The following is a 17,703-nucleotide window of genomic DNA, read 5'->3' on the forward strand; positions in this document are numbered from 1 at the left end:
CTGACATGTAGCTGTGACAGGTACCGCAGGGAAGAGCTGGAAAGGAGCCAGCCCAGAAAGAAAGTGGCAACTCAGAAAAAACCCTTAGGCCAGCAAAAGCCGAGAGATACAAAATAAACTTATCCCTAGGGTTTAAGTGAGGCATGCCTAAAACTCTTTAGATCACCAAGAACTAGAGAGACCATGAATTTTTCAAAGGTTGCAGTATAAAAGCGACCTGGAATTTGAAAGTTGCTAAGAGAGTAAATCTTAGGGGTTCTCATCACACACACACATACACACAGTTCTGTAATACGGTGAGCACGTTAACCAGACTTATTGTGGTGATCACTTCGCAGTACACACAGATATCAAACCACTATATTGTACATCTGAAACTAATATAACATGGTATGCCAATTATACATCAATCTTTTAATGACATGGGGAAAAATACTATTGAAGGAGAAAAAAAAATTCAACCGCATAGGAGACTAGTGTAAAGTAAGTCAGCAGGTGTCACAAAGTGCCAACACTAGATAAATAAATGCCTTACGGGAAACACGCCTCATCCAATCCCGGCACCACAAACACTCAGGCTCATCCACACCCCCTGAGTGGTGGGAGCACTGGCTCCAGAGCAAGCCAGCCTGGAGAGACCGTCACCGTCTCCGCGTTTCCCCCTGTGCGCACCGCAACGCCTCGAAGGGCTGCTGGGAAGAAGGGCCCGAGGGGTGCCCGGCCGCACGGAGCTGGTTGAGCCAACAGCCTGTTTACGCTCAGCACGGCACCTGCCACACCCTGGAACTGTGCTGGTGCACCTGCTGTCGTCACCTGAGCCCCACGCAGGTCAGCTCCAGAGCAGCAACCTTGTTCGAGTCTTGGGGAGCATCACGTGGTCAGTAAACGTCTAATGCAGAAATGAGCAAAACCCAGGGCTATCCTCAGGGAAAGCGAGGCCATCTCCTCCCAGAGGTCACGACAAGTGGATTGAGGAGGCAGAGGTACCACTGAGGCGTGACGGTCTGTCCCTTAGCGCAGTGAGACGAAGGACAGGCGCCTCACAACACACTGCTCAGGGCAGAGCAGCATCGTGAGACTGACACCCCAGTGACCAGTGTGCACCTCTGAGATGCTGTTTTCAATGGGAAGGTTTCCCAGATGGCTGTGGGAAGTTCAGCAAGAGATGTCAGGTAACGTGCGTCTCTTAAGTCAAAGAAAGAGAAAATAACTAGTTGTTTTTTTTTTTTTTTTTTGGCCGCACAGCGCAGCTTACGGGATCTTAGTTCCCCGACCAGGGATTGAACCTGCATCGTCGGCAGTGAAAGCGCAGCGTCCTAACCACTGGACCACCAGGGAAGTCCCCAAAATAACTAGTTTTAGGTTGGGCCTAACACAAGTCCTTCCAGAGAAAGCTCCAGAAGTTCATAGAGAAGTTAGAAGACAGACACTAGACCAGGAAGCTGTAACATTTTTAGCCAAGTAGTGAAGTACAGTAACCAACGCTTTTCATAATTTATTCGCCTACACACAAAGCAATCCTACCAAAAAACAAAATGAAAATCAACACCTGACCCACTAAAACTCTAAAAGATGCTGAACAAACTATTCTGACAAGGAAGGTCAGCCTGCACCCACTAGGACCCACCACAATCAGAGGGAACACGGTCATCAAAAGTAGGACTCCGTGGGGATGACCCCTAGTTACCTGGTCTGACCTGGATCCTAAAGTCCATTGGGTCACGGGTCACTGCACCCTGGTGAGATCTCCTGGGATGGGGTGGGAAAGGGAGAAAGGGAGGAACGAGCAGACAGTGCTGCTGCAGCCACCAGCCCCATGACGCCCTGACGCACACCCACGTGGAGCCGTGAAGGCTCAGGGGCTCCTGTCCTGCTCCTGTCTTCTGTGCTGCAGAATGAACTGCATTCGTCTGACACTGGCGGAAAGTAGCAGTATTCTAGAGGCTTCCCCGGGCCCCACCCAGACTCCTGCACAGGGCAGGCCTGTTTTAGGTAGAGCCTAGGAAACCAGGGAGGGAGCAGCAGGGGCCTCAGGACGGGGGTGGGGTGGAGGGGAGGCCTGGAGGGGCTCACTCACTGCCCAGAGCCTGGATCCACACACGTATCCAGACCAGCAAGAGCCACTTGACATGGCATCGTTTCTCGAAAATGTATATGAAACTCAGCTTCTGTTTTACATGCTCTGGGACCTTCTCTTTTAAAGAAGCCAGCAGTTATGTCACTTTATAAAGTGAGGAGTGGGACACAGGGAAAACAGTATGAGCTTTAGAAGCAAACACACCTGCATCAAACCACAGCTTTACCACGGCACCCATTCAGCCATTCACTCCTCCAAAAACACTCGGACAGTGCTCACTGCCCCCGGCACAGCAAGAGGGAGGGAGACACACAGTGACCTCTCCATGTCAACCTGGAGAACCAAGTAACTGCTCTCGGCCTTAAGTTCTCATCTATAAAACATAAAAGATACTACTTACTTTGCAGGTTGTAGTTTCTCATTATGACTGAAATAAGGAAACAGTTTCTGGCGTATATCGGAATGTTTTATATTATAGATTATAGTAACAATGTCCCATTTCACCCGAGAGTTTTTCCTTTAAAGTGATGCCTACCTATTTCCAACGAGCTACAATCATGTTATTCTCAGCACCATCCCCAAGTAAACATCTCTCTCCCGCTAAAAGATTAAATTTCTACTCACTCAAGCTCATTAAGATGGAGAAATCAACTAAAGCTGTAAATGTTACAACTCCGCAGAGCACAGGACTGGAAGTCCACTTGTCACTACAGAACCTGTAGTTCTTTGCTTTCCCTCTTGGGACTCCACTTTCTCCATCTGTGAAATGGGTATAACAACAATTGCCTTGCCTACTCTGTAGTGCTTTTGCAGAGACTAAAGGCAATAAATGATATGAGAATACTGTCATTAAAAAATAACAACAACGACAAAGCTCAGGTTCTATTCACATAGCGGGCTGAGCCGGGTCTCATACTTGACGTGGTTAAAGAGGATGTGGGGTGGCAGGCTTGTGACTGCAGAAGAGAAGCGGTTTTGTGTTGGTGGCTAAGCGGGGAGACCAGCTCCAGTGAAGCCCACAGCCTGAAGCCTATGCCCCAAGGAAAGAAGCTGAGCAGAGAAGCTGGGAAGAACCCCCGAGGTTACCTGCTTGCCCTTCACCACGTGCTTGGGCACCGGCACCTTGAGCTCCAGGTCAGTGTAGTCCTGGGACCAAGCGTAGTTCTCACGCACGGCACCATTGTAGCTGTCGGGGTTTCTCTGGAACTGCTCCTGCCTCCTGAGAAAGAACAAGAAGTAAGATGACAGCCCAGGCCCACACACAGGGCAGGAAGGCCACAGGGAACCCAGGTACATACTGTCTCTAGGTTGTGAGAATTTTCACCTAATCTCACTTGGTTTTGCATCTAAAACTCTCCCTCTCTCTGGGCGATCTCCTTTCTGACCCCCCAGTTCGGGCTTCCTGGGAGGTCATGGGAACAAAGAGAAAAGCCAAGGAGAAGACCCTGAGTGCAGCACCCTCAAGGTTAGGAAAAGTATCTGCCACCACAGTCCATGACACAGCCTGGTCCTCCTGGTCTTCATGAGGCTTAGAAACCAGGCCAGCCCACAAACCAAAGAGCCTCATTAATAAAATCCTGGGGGGGCTTCCCTGGTGGCGCAGTGGTTGAGAATCTGCCTGCCAATGCGGGGGACATGGGTTCGAGCCCTGGTCCGGGAAGATCCCACATGCCGCGCAGCAACTAAGCCCGTGCGCCACAACTACTGAGCCTGCGCTCTAGAGCCTGCGAGCCACAACTACTGAGCCCACACACCACAACTACTGAAGCCTGAACGCCCTAGAGCCTGAGTGCCGCAACTACTGAGCCTATGTGCTGCAACTACTGAAGACCGCGCGCCTGGAGCCCATGCTCCGCAACAAGAGAAGCCACTGCAATGAGAAGTCCGCGTACTGCAACGAAGAGTAGCCCCCGCTCACCACAACTAGAGAAAGCCCGCGTGCAGCAACGAAGACCCAACGCAGCCAAAAAAAAAAAAAAAAATCCTGGGGCTTGTGGGTGCCTGGTTTCTCATAAACTACTTGGCAGGGCGTATCTCTTAAAAAAAAAAAAAAAAGGCAAAACAAGTTCAGCCTACAGCTGCTCAACTTCAATCCTAATCCAACACCAGCCTCCATTTTCTCCCGGTAAATAAATGAAAGCCAAGGCAATGTACTAAACTGCAGGCTCTCCTAAGATGCGAGCAGTGTGCTTATGAGACAGCCTAGAAAAAACCCAGTCAGCCAAATCCTCCTGTACACGCATTACCAACCCAGCACAGATGCAAACAGGCATGGCCAAGAAGCTGATGTTAAAAATAAAATACAATAAAATACTTGCCACAGAATTTAACAGTGTTAATAATAGTATGAACACCATACAAAAATAAGTATAGAGTCCATTATAGTGAGTTTCAGATCTAAATTAAAGACAGAAGCTTAGTCGGGGAGGAGGCAACACCTGTGAGGAAGGACATCCCAAAAAACAGATTCACTCGGCCACCTTCTCCTGCCCTTGGAGAGCCCAGCAGATGCACCTGGTGGGAGAGGCCGACGGACGAGATTCCACTCACTGTGAGCGTCTGCATGTGTACAGATGGAAACACCCAGAAAAGGGTCAAGAACACACGTACCCCATCAGCCCCTCACCTCTGGTCAGGAGGGGTTGGGAGCGGTGGTTAATGAGGGCGCACTTTTTCTGGCAAAAGTTTTAAGCCAAGAACATGCTTACTTCCTGTGGGTATGCCTTACACACCTCATATCTGAGGCTGGGCCTCCATCACAGCCCAGGCTCTCTGGGCTGGTAAACTGGTGGCTGCTACAGGCTGAACCACGTCCCCCAAAATTAATATGCTGAAGTCCTCACTCTCAGCACCTCATTTGGAGACAGGGTCTACACAGAGGTAATCCAGTTAGAACGAGGTCATTAGGGTGGGCCCTGATCCAATGGGACCATGTCCTTAAAGGCAGAGAGATCCGGACACGAAGACACACGCACAGAGGGACAACGTGTAGAGACTCGGGGGAAAAGACAGCCACATGGCGACGGCGATGCAGCTGCAAGTCACGGGACGCTGAGGACTGTCAGCCACCCCAGAAGCTGGAAGAGGCAAGGAAAGGTCCTACCCAGAGTCCCAAAGGGAATGCAGCCCTGCAACACCCTGATCCTGGACTTACGGCTCCACAACTACGGGAAGATTTATTTCTGTTGATCTAAGCCACCCAGTTTGTGGTACTTTTTGCAGCAGTTTAGGTCAGGGGCAGAGCTGGGCACTGACCAATCAGAACAGATGCCAGCCCCAAACTACCCGCTCACGCGGCCAGGGAGGGATGGTGGGCCCCTGTGGGGACCTAGAGCCACAGAGAAAGCAGGGTGGGGCAAAGGAGACAGGAACGGTCAAAGCCTGGTCACGGGGTGGTCAGAGTAAGCTTGATGTGGATGCCACCAATGCGAGCGTCTGCAAAGGGGGTTCAGTGATGAGAGGAAAGCTTTCAATATACTACAGAACTGACAAAGGACATGCAGCTTTTGTGCATGGTACAGGTTCAGTCTTCTAAGAAAACACACACACAAAGACGTGTGTGTATGTATGAAAGGAAGTCCATTAAGCCTCTGTGGTTGTCTCTGGGTAGCAGGATCACATGCAGTTTGATTTTCTTTTCGGTATCTTTAGGTATCGTCCAAATTCCCTACAATATGCAGACGTTTTACCACCAGGAGAAAAAGAGCTCTCTTTAAGAACACACTGACAGGAGACGATGATCTGCCCTGTGGCCCCCACTCCTGGGAGCTCTCCAGTGGCCACACCGGCCTGCTTGCCTCCTGAGCCCCTGAAACAGGTCCCGGGGACAGAGTGGCCCAAGACCCACGTGTCCCTGACCCACAGGCTTCCTCCTCGCTCTAGCACCTACCTCAGCTGTAAAGCTCACATCTGACAAACACTTGAACGTGCACAGAATACCGCCAATGAGCATCAAGTAACAGGAGGGAGTGGGAGGAGGCCTGACCCTCCCCGTACATCTTCTCTGTATGGCCTTTTGAATCGTGTGTATACGTTACCTATGTGAAATAATCAAGGTTATGAAAACACGGAAATAAAATACCCACACACAAAGTAAAAGCCCATGTGGCCTGGCACTGGCAGAGGTTAGGAAATAAACCTAAGGACCCCTCAAAGTGGGGGCACAGCTACTTCCCATGACATACGGCTAAGCCCTTATCGGCTGCCATCCACGTGGGCCCTCCGACCAGGGCGGGCAGCAGACAAGCAGAGGATGGGAGATGCCACGAGGTCACACCTCAAGGGGCCACCCTCCACCCCACGGGCGGCTGTGCTCAGGGAACCCCCTCCCCCAGAGCAGGAGGGGTGCTGCTCAGGCAGCATCGCAGGGGGGGCGGCTCAGCAGGCGCTTGCCCCCCTCCCCCAAGACCTGCACCTTCCCAGCGGAGCCAGGAAAGTCACTCCCAGCACAGAACAGCAAGCTGCTGGGCGTTTTTAACTCTCGAAATCCACCTTCTCTTTAAATACAGTTGATTATTTCCAGCCAACAGTGTGCAACAGTAAGTCTCCTGTCATGTGCAGGTGCTCTGGGCCCCCGCCCTCACCCTGTCCCCCCTGACCAGCCTGCGGCCACACCCCTGCAGCTGCTGGCCGGCGCTGGGGGTGGGGGTGGGGAAGGGGGAAGGGGGAAGGGGGGCAGGGAGCGGGCAGGGCGGGAGGAGGGGCATGAGTCAGCAGCCAGGGTGCTGCGGCGGGGTGGGGCTGGCCACAGGCCTCCCTGCAGCCCCCACGCCTGAGGAGCTGCAGCACCGGATTACAGGGTTGCGACCGTGTTCAAGGAGAAGCCAGGCCCTGTGTCTCCAAGGGACCGGCTCTGCTGGGCAGACACCCACAGCCAGCATCACCTGCACAGGTGGGAGATGAGCTCAGGCCGCCCCCACTCTCCCCCTCCACGCCCCTGCACCGCGGCGGGTTGGGAATTAGAACAGCCAGTGGCAAGTAGGAGGAGTCGTGGGTAAAAGGGGTCACAGCCCCCAGACAAAGGCTTTTGTGCAGGAGGCTGGAGCCCATACAGGGAATGGGTTATAATTCGGGGAGCAGCCGGGGCTGCTCACCAGCCCCTTCCCAGCCTCCCGGGGTTGAGGGTGGCTCCCCCTACGTGAAGACAGGTGCTGGGCAGCGCTCACCAGGTTCCCAGAGCCAGAAAGAGCTGCTTTCACCCTGGAACATCCTGCCTCCACACACTCACACCTGCCCCTCACGACCTAAGGCAAAGGCCACCTCTCCACTGTCCTCAGTGGTGTCCAGATGCGACAGCTCTGGCCACACCTCCCTACCCACCTGTAGATGCCACTGCCCCTGAACCCAGTGGGAGGGGCCAGGGCTTATGCGTGCACGAGCACACGTGGCATGTGTGGGTACGTGTGCATGAGCACACCATGCGACCATGTGTGCTGTAAGCATGTGTGTGGTGTACGTGTGTGGTATAAGCATGTGCGTGGTGTGTGTGTGTGTGCGGGGTGTATTAGGAACCCAGTGGGAGGGGCCAGGGCTTATGCGTGCATGAGCACACGTGGCGTGCGTGGGTACGTGTGCATGAGCACACCATGCGACCATGTGTGCTGTAAGCATGTGTGTGGTGTACGTGTGTGGTATAAGCATGTGCGTGGTGTGTGTGTGTGTGCGGGGTGTATTAGGAACCCAGTGGGAGGGGCCAGGGCTTATGCGTGCATGAGCACACGTGGCGTGCGTGGGTACGTGTGCATGAGCACACCATGCGACCATGTGTGCTGTAAGCATGTGTGTGGTGTACGTGTGTGGTATAAGCATGTGCGTGGTGTGTGTGCGTGTGCGGGGTGTATTAGGAACCCAGTGGGAGGGGCCAGGGCTTATGCGTCCACAAGCACACGTGGCATGCGTGGGTACGTGTGCATGAGCACACCATGTGACCGTGTGTGCTGTAAGCATGTGCGTGGTGTGCACGTGTGGTGTAAGCATGTGCATGGCGTGTGTGCGTGTGCGGGGTGTATTAGGTGGTCAGCAGACAGCAGCTCATCCTCTCTCTTCACAGACCAGCTCCATCTGTCATCGACTTCCTTCTCTTCTCACTGATCCCACCATATCCCACATGTGGATGGGAGCCACAGCCACTGGAAACACAGTGATTTTTCCTCTGGATTTCTGCATTTCCCAACCTATACAAAGTGAGCATTGTTAGAACACTTGCCCACCTCGGAGCCCCAACTCCCTGCTTCGGAAGCCCAGCACCAACTGTGCCCTCCTGGAAGCAGGTCCACGGGCAGCGTTCTCAGCACTGCGATGTGCCTGGCGGGGCCTGGATCCTTAGCCACTGTGACTGTCTGGGACGGCCACGCCACACCACGTCACACTTCACCTCTGCAGCTTAGAAAGGAAAGGGTCAGATGGCAGCATCTGTCCACATGACCCGCCCAGAGGGCGCTCTGCACCAGCCGGCCCACCGTCCTCCCCAGCCTCCTGCCCAGTCTCCTCTGGGGCCTCCCACCTGCAGGATCCTTTTTAGTACCTGCCTCTTCTCAGCTCCTCAGGCAACAGGAGCCAACACCACCGGGCCCCAGGTGCGGGGCTCAGAGCCCTCTACGCCAGGCCTAGTGGTCACCGAAAACCCCGTGTCCACAGCACTCAAGGCCCGAGGCCGACCCCATGTCACTGGGTGCCAGCCATGAAACCTCAAGCAGGTCATGCCACTCCGGTCTCTGGTCCCCAACCATAAAACCAGAATACTGACAGCTCTGTCCCAAAGAGTGGCCAAGAAGAGTAAGCAGGACAAACATGTAAAATGGCCAAAACGGGAAAATATTCAGGGTCACCACCCTCCGCGCGCTGGATCACTGCCGTCTTCAGTGCCTTCCCACCCAGTTAGAAAGTCTGCCTACGGACGCAAGGCTCAACAAGTGACTTTTATGAATAGAGATTTCTCGACCTTCTGGGGCATTCAGGGAGGGAAGTTATGCATTTTGCCCAATAACCTTACAGTTTTACCCTTGAGTTTCTTTTTAAAAATCTAGCATCAATAAATTTATCTACGTTGATCTCACCAGTTTAGCATCTGCCACCAATCGGTCTCCCCAGATAGTAGGGGGCCTGCCTCACCAACAGGACCAGAGCCCCTGGAGAGGCAGCTAGTCTCCAGTCGGCCTAAGCTAAATAGTCCCCTGAGAGCAAAGATGTCATTCAAGGTGAGGAGGGTCCCATGAGAGGCACACATGAGACCCCCAGAGGGCTCCTGCTGGCCAAAGATGGGACAATTTGAGCATCAAAAAGAATAATGTGAAATAGTTAAAGATCCATGAGATCATAAAACCCCAGTGGTCACCTCTGGTGAGCAGAGTATAGCTCAGTCTGAAAATTAATTTAAAAAAAAAAAAGGTTCTACAGGAACTGGAATTTCAGAAAAGCCAAGTCCCTCTATAAGGATTCCAGATAGTAAATGAAGGTGTAACAGAATGAGAAAATCACCACTGTGTAAACTGCAATGGAAACGTGAGTCTGGGCAGCACCCCTTGACAGACGCCGAGCACTAGGTGAGCGGCGGATGGGAGTCTGCCCACGGAAGGATCAGAAAATCACCTATGTCCGCAACAGCCAGATACCAGGCACCTCCTGAGAGAGCCTCACCTTTGCTGTAGTCCTGCACCAACGCTGGGCCTTAAATTCACTCCACCCCACAGGTCTAATCACTGGACTATAGGGAGCACAAGGGACAGAGAACATGTTCATCAAAACCACGTACATAGGGACTTCCCTGGTGGTGCAGTGGTTAAGAATCCACCTGCCAATGCAGGGGACACGGGTTCGATCCCTGGTCCGGGAAGACCCCACATGCCGCGGAGCAACTGAGCCCGTGAGCCACAACTACTGAGCCCACGCGCCACAACTACTGAAGCCCACGTGCCCTAGAGCCCACATTATCGCAGCTACTGAGCCTGCATGCTGCAACTACTGAAGCCCGCGTGCCTAGAGCCCATGCTCCGCAACAAGAGGAGCCACCGCAATGAGAAGCCCGCGCACCACAATGAAGAGTAGCCCCCGCTCGCTGCAACTAGAGAAAGGCCGCGCGCAGCAACGAAGACCCAACGCAGCCAGAAAAACAACAACACCAAAAAAAAATAAAACCAGCCAAGTCCAGAATTTGGAAAATTACAATAGACAAAACTCTAAGTTTCTTTACAAATAAATGGCATAAAATGAAAAAAGAGAAGGGAAATGATTCTAAATTAAGAGACTTAGAAGATACAGCAACCAAATGTAATGTTTGGACCTGCTGGAATACTATTTTGAAAAAACCAACTGAAAAAAGACATTTTGAGACAATCAGGAAAGAGTGAACACAGACTGGACATCAGATGATTATAAGGAACCATAAATTTGTAAGTTACGATAATTACCTTAAGCCCTTATTTTTTTACTGAAGTATATATATGGGTGAAGTCTGTGATTTCTGGGATTTTCCATATCAAAAAAAAAAAAAAGTCTGGGATTAGGGAGAGAAATGAAACATGAATCATGACACGCTGCTAACAAGGAAGGGGGGGAACCTTGTGGACATTCGTTACGCTACGCTTTCCTTTTTGTGTCACAAAACCTGAAGGATTTGTCTTGGCTATGCACCCAGGAGTGGGCCTGCTGGGTCAAGGGTGTAAAAGTAAGCATCCCACCCTTAAGAGGCAGTGCAAACTCATTTCCAAGGGCTGCCCCAATTCACGTGCACCAGTGGTGTGCATGGGGTCCCACCAACCCACGGGGTCATGTTCAACACTGGCACACTTTCTAAAGTTTTATCAAGTAAAAATATATACAAAATAGTATTTCCATATGGTCTTGATTCACATTTCCCTGCATATTAATGTTAACTGGCCGTATATGCGACTCATTTCTGCGAAATTCCTGCCACGGCTTTTGTTTGTGCTTTCCCTGGTTTGAAGAAGTTCTCTATAAACTTTTGATAAGAATTCTTCGTTGGTTTCATAGTTTACAAACGCCTTCTCCCAGTTTATTAACTTGTCTTCTTATTTCCTTCCAGATGTTTGATTAACTCAAGCTCCATCACTACCATCAAAAGATCTTCACAGCTCCTCACCTCCCAGAGGTCTGAAGGGCGTCGTCGCGCCTATTTTCTAACAGGAATACTCTAATTTTTTAATCTCTACTTTTTGGAGTTATTACTCCCTTTGCATTCAACATGGTTTCCTTGTGTAGTCTTTTCTTCTCTTGACCAGTTGTACCAGGAGCTCATCTAAATATAAAGGGAAAGTCCAGCTGAGAAACACAGAGGGGCCAGCTGGGGACAGGACTGGCCCGTGGTCACTGCGTGCACCAGCCCGGCTCCTCCGGGATGCCTTCCATTCCTTAGCGCCCACTCACGGCCAAGGCACTGTCAGGAAGGCTCAGTTTAATAAAAAAAATTCTTACAAAAAGTATATTTTGAAAATGTGCTTTTAACATTGTAAAATTAATTCTGTAGCACAGTTAAAAATATGAGATGATTCTATATTTACCTAAAATAAATGAGGCAAGGTGCTTAGAGTCTCATGATACGCCCATGAGTCATTTGACAGGTGTTAATGCAAATTTAGGGAACGTCCTTGACAATCTGTATCAGATGGTCAGCCAACAAAAACATAATCAAATATTTACTAAGAACTCTTCTAATTAACTAAAGATATAAGTTGGTTATAGTGAGACTTTTTCTTAAATCGTGTTAATTACTTCAACAAGGGAAGGAGGCATTCCAATTTTTTACAAGTATATAAATGTGAAATATACATTTTAAAACAAAAACTAGATAACCTACTCCATAAGTATTCTGAATTCTTAGTCTTTAACTCAATTTTCTATTCCTAGTCATCCAAAATCAGGACAGTTATGACCAGCTTTACTATTTCAAGTCCCAACAGACTTCCCAATTGAGGAATACAAGCATACCTCAGAGATATGGTGGGTTCTGTCCCAGACCACCACACCACCACAATAAAGTGAGTCACATGAATTTTCTGGTTTCCTAATGCATGTAGAAGTTATATGTACTCTACACTATACCATATAACTATTCTGTAGTCTGTTAAGTGTGCAATAACATTATGTCTAAAAAGACAATGTACATACACTAATTAAAAATATTTTATTGTTAAAAAATGCTGACCATCTTCTGAGCCTTCAGCGAGTCACAATCTTTGTGCTGGTGGAGGGCCTTGCCTGGGTGTTGGTGGCTGCTGACTGATCAGGGTGGTGGACGCTGAAGGCTGGGGTGGCCGTGGCCATTTCTTAAAACAAGACAGCAATGAAGTCCACCGCATCGATTGACTCTTCCTTTCACGAATGATTTCTCTAGCAGGCAATGCTGTTCGACAGCATTTTACCCACAGGAGAACTTCTTTCAAAATTGGAGTCAATCCCCTCAAACCCTGCTGCTAAGTGTATGTAATATTTAAAACCTCTGCTGTCATTTCAACAGTCTTCACAGCATCTTCACCAGTAGATTCCATCTCAAGAAATCACTCTGCTCATCCATAAGAAGCAACTCCTCATCCGTTAAAAGTTTTATGTTTATAACAAATATAATAATAATGAAAAGGTTTGAAATATTGGGAGAAGTACCAAAATGTGACACCGAGACCTGAAGTGAGCAGACGCTGCTGGGAAAATGGCGCTGCAAGGCCTGCTTGACAGAGGGCTGCCGCAGACCTCCAATTTGTAGGAAACACAGTATCTGCGAAGCACGGTAAAGCAAAGCGCAATAAAGTGAGGTATAGCCTGCAATTAGACCAGAGGAAAACAGCACCCAAACCTCAGAAGGGGTGAACCGAGCAACACAGCCACCTGTCAGAAACGCCTGCCTCAGAAGCTGCCCGTGGAGACAGTGTGACAAGGGGCAAGAGGTTCAGTGAGGGGATGAAACGGAATCCAAAACAGATGCATGCATGAGAACCGAGCACTGCCACACGCTCACCACAGATGCAGACGAGAAGCCACACCTGGCTGCAACATCAACAAGCCTCAGCACTCAGCCCCTGCCTGCATTAGCACTGACTATTCATGACAGCAACTTCCCAAAGAGCCCTCAACTCTTCCATGAATGTAAACTCAACCCCCAGTTTACACCCAGCCTCTGAATCCACCCTCAAAATCATAGCCTTGCAGTTTCCACCAATCCTGAGTATCCTCACCCAGTCCTAATCAAGACTCCCACCCCACGTTCTCACTTTGAAAGACCCACCTTATATCAAACTTCTAATTCTCAACAAGTTCTGGCCTTACCACCCCCCTCCGAGAGGCTGTCAGAGCTTTGGAGGTGGTACTGTCCCTCCCGAGGTGAGCAATACTCAGCTGTCTCACCAACAGATGACATGGTGGTCTCTGGGGCTGCCGTATGCAGGCATGCAACGTGCACATGCGATGTGCATGTCAGGACACAGCAGGGTGGCTCTGAACCCATAGGGTCTGCTCTTTCTGATGCTGACATCCCATAATAAGTGAAGTGCATCAAGTCCTACTTCAGGTGGACCAAGTTGTGATGAATGAAAAGTACCACACTGGAGGAGAGAGATCGGCGTTACTTTTATTGAAAGGAAAAAGCAAAAAATAGGAAAGAAGGAAACTTGGGAGGGCTGAGGAGGGCTTCCCTGGGCCCAGGTGAAGAGGAGGTGAAAGTGTCAGGGTTGAGGGGCAAGCCTCAGGCCGTACAATCGGCTGGCCACCTCTGTCCTGGTGACAAAATGAACCGGTTAATGACACCACCACCATCACTGTCAAAGAATTTACAGCCCAATCCGGGAAAGTCGTGTGCCCAGCCCAAGATGAAAGGTGCAAAGTGTTAGCTGCCAGCGCCAGGCTGTCCAGTACCTGCGAGCACTGAGGGACTTTGTGGGGGTGAGGGGGAGCAGGGCAGGAGAACGTGGACACCCCGAGACGGGGAGCAAGGGGAGGCGTGGCAAGGGGACACGGAAATCAGGGGAGTCCCGAGGACCTCGGCAGGTCAGGGCCTGAGGTGGCAAAAGGCAATTCTACCCACAAGTCTTGAGCCACGAAGAAATGACCTTGATACCGAGTACTGAGAAGGCTGGTTTTTTTCAAAGGTGAGCCAGCTAATGTAAGTTCTATTTTGTTCTATCCTCAAGGTGTTTTACTGAGACGTTGTCTGAAATACTACAGGTCACAGGATGGCAAATGACAGCCCAGCACCTGTTTGGTAAATAAAGTTTTACTGGAACGCATGTTATAGTAATCCATTTACAAAGTGTCTCCGGCTGCTTCTGGCTCTAGAATGCATGGCCTGCAAAGCCTGAAATATTTACCAGCTGGCCCTTCAAATTAGCTTATGTAGTTTTGGAATTTGGGGGCTGGTTTTGGTGTGTTTGTTTGGTTAGTTTTGGTTTTTTGGTTTTGGTATTTTTGAAAAGCCATGTTAAGTTTGAAAAAAAAACTTTTAAAAGGCATCAATTTTAATCAGTAACAAAACATCTGAAATGAAAGTGACTCCTATCACTAGGACATGTGGTCAGGTCACTTGGGATGGGGCCTCCTCCACTCCCAGGGGCTCCAGCCTGGGAAGGGGCAGCATGGAATATCAGACGCACAAGGGATTCAGGATGATCAGCTACGACCACTCACACCCTCTCTGGGCTGCAGGTTCTTCATCTCCTTTTCACCTCCCAGGATTCTTAGGTGAGAATCATGTGGAAGTGCATGCACACAGTGCACCTGGTAACAGACATGCTCTGTGTGTGTTGTTTTTTTTAATTAATTAATTTAGTTAGTTAGTTAGTTTTGGCTGTGTTGGGTCTTCGTTTCTGTGCGAGGGCTTTCTCTACTTGCGGCGAGCGGGGGCCACTCTTCATCGCGGTGTAGGGGCCTCTCACTGCCGCGGCCTCTCTTGTTGCGGAGCACAGGCTCCAGACGCACAGGCTCAGTAGTTGTGGCTCACGGGCCTAGCCGCTCCGCGGCCTGTGGGATCCTCCCAGACCAGGGCTCAAACCTGTGTCCCCTGCACCGGCAGGCAGACTCTCAACCACTGCGCCACCAGGGAAGCCCCGCTCTGTGTGATTTTATCTAGTGTTTCTCTCCCATAAACTACCACCCGCAACTCCTCAAGGAAGAAACCAAATGCCCTTTCATCCTGGAAGCTGTCTGCTGTCCTCTTCTCTCAACATCTTCCTGACCATCCCACGGACTGGACGACCTCACCCACAGAGCGAGATGGGCATGCCTGCATCTCTCCAGTCCAGACCACAGAGAGAGGAGGATGAGGCCCAGAAAAAAGAGAGGTAGGGGAATTAAAATAGAGACCAGAAGGGATGCCAAGGATCACCAAGATAATTCTGAAGAAGAAGGAAAACAAGGGGGGAGAACACCCCCTGCTGATGTCAAGTGTGATCCTGGCACTCGGAGCGAATGGCCAGCAGGGAGAACACCCAGCGCTGAACCAGCCCCTCCCACGGAGACCAAGGTGGCACACAGGTGGGAAAGAATGGCTGCTTGACAAAGGGCAAAAAACTAAACCTATATGTGAAAAACACACTTGTCTTTAAAAATTTTATAGGGAAATATTTTTATTAAATCCAAGTAGAGAAGTACTAACAAGACACCTTATATCACAGAAAAGACCGATCATTTAAATCTAAACTAAATGTGGGCTTCCCTGGTGGCGCAGTGGTTAAGAACCCGCCTGCCAATTGCAGGGGACACGGGTTCGAGCCCTGGTCCGGGAAGATCCCACATGCCACGGAGCAACTAAGCCCGTGTGCCACAACTACTGAGCCTGCACTCTAGAGCCCGTGCACCACAACTACTGAGCCCGCGAGCCACAACTACTGAAGCCCATGCGCCTAGAGCCCGTGCTCCGCAACAAGAGAAGCCACCGCAATGAGAAGCCCGCACACCGCAATGAGGAGTAGCCCCCGCTCGCCGCAACTAGAGAAAGCCCGCATGCAACAAGGAAGACCCAACGCAGTCAAAAATAAAATTAATTAATTTTTTTAAAAAATCTAAACTAAATGTAAAACTTCTGTATGAGAAGGCCCCATGAGTACACAAAGTTAAAACGTAGGCCACAGGGACTTCCCTGGTGGTGCAGCAGTTAAGAATCCGCCTGCCAATGCAGGGGACACGGGTTTGAGCCCTGGTCCAGGAACATCCCACATGCCGCGGAGCAACTAAGCCTGTGTGCCACAACTACTGAGCCTGCGCTCTAGAGCCTGCGAGCCACAACTACTGAGCTCGCGTGCCACAACTACTGAAGCCCGTGTGCCTAGAGCCCGTGCTCCGCAACAAAGAGAAGCCACCGCAATGAGAAGCCTGCGCACTGCAACAAAGAGTAGTCCCCGCTCGCCGCAACTAGAGAAAGCCCGCGCGCAGCAGCGAAGACCCGACACAGCCAAAAATAAATTAATTTTAAAAAAAAAAAGGTAGGCCACAGAGAGGAGGAAGATCTGTGACACATAACCAACAAAGAACTGGAACATATAAACAATTTCTACAAATCAGTAACAGAAATAGGAAAGTCGGCGAGGGCTATAAAGAGGACATTCAGAGAGGAGGAACCCGAACTGCCACTGAGCACAGGGCTGCATGGTCTCCCGAGTAACTGCAATCATGACCAAAATGATGGACTCCCCCATCGACTGACAGAAAGGAAAGGAAATCACTGAGATAATCAGAGAGCAGGGCAGGAGGAACGTAACTTTCCATACACCACTGGAGGGTGCACACCCGAGAACGGCACTTCTCAGAGCACGGGGCATAAGATCTACATGTGGAACAGAACACAAAATGGAACAGACAATGGGAAGCTGTACTGCAGAGAAAGAGCCAGCACAGCTTCATGGCACTGCCCCCACGTTGGTACCGGGCATCTGAGGGCACAGCCAAGACAGTGTGCAAGTCGTTGACTGAGAGAACCTATCACACACGCAGGAGAGGAACTGCACCATGGTCAGGAGAGGTCAGGAGTCGAGACAGGGTCACGGGGCCAGGAGGGAGGAGGGTCCTGGGGTAGAAAGGGGGTCACAGAGTGAGGAGGACACCACATCAGAAATTATCTAGGAACCAGTGGGGGTGAACAAACAAATGACAGCAGGTTCAATCAGTGGCCCGGTGTATGAGGCTGAATAACTGGAAACAGAGCTTAAAGATGAAGGGTAACGACTTGAGTGGTGCTAGCGTTGGGGGAAGGACACACCCAGCATCACAAGAGAGCGACAGAAGAAGCTGGGGGCTCACAGTCAACCAATCAATCACAAAAGTAGGAACACCTCCTACAGCACACATCCAAGCTGGGACACAGAATTCACCTATTAGAAGGATTTGCTAATTGCATCGCAGGTGCAGGTGACAGGCGCCATGCTCTGGTTCTCAGAGAAAGGTACAAAGATTTTAATATATTTCCAGAAAGAGAGATATAAAAATTAGGAGACAAGCATGTACACTGACAGGGCCCAGAGGCAGGGGCGCCCAGCAGCAGTGAGCTCATCCACTGCCACATATGGTTTCTAAACACTGTCCTCAAACAAAGCAATCAGGCTCCTTGGAGAATGGGTGGAAGAGAAAATACGAGATGAGCCTGGAGCACCTGGCAGTGCCAGAAAGTAAGGAAGTGCTCAAAAAACCACAGG

General features: G+C 50.4%; 1 protein-coding gene across 2 annotated transcripts in view; it reads right to left on the reverse strand.

Moving 5' to 3' along the window:
- The window catches only part of NUDCD3 (NudC domain containing 3), a 74,827-nt gene that overhangs the window by 20,578 nt on the left and 36,546 nt on the right, over nt 1-17,703 (reverse strand). For both annotated transcript variants that reach the window (XM_007187707.2, XM_057549759.1), the window contains exon 3: nt 3,164-3,296. In XM_007187707.2, coding sequence (XP_007187769.1) covers nt 3,164-3,296 — 133 coding nt within the window. The remainder of the gene's footprint in view (nt 1-3,163; nt 3,297-17,703) is intronic.

This window comes from Balaenoptera acutorostrata, chromosome 7 (assembly GCF_949987535.1).
Source record: "Balaenoptera acutorostrata chromosome 7, mBalAcu1.1, whole genome shotgun sequence".
Taxonomy (NCBI): Eukaryota; Metazoa; Chordata; class Mammalia; order Artiodactyla; family Balaenopteridae; genus Balaenoptera; species Balaenoptera acutorostrata.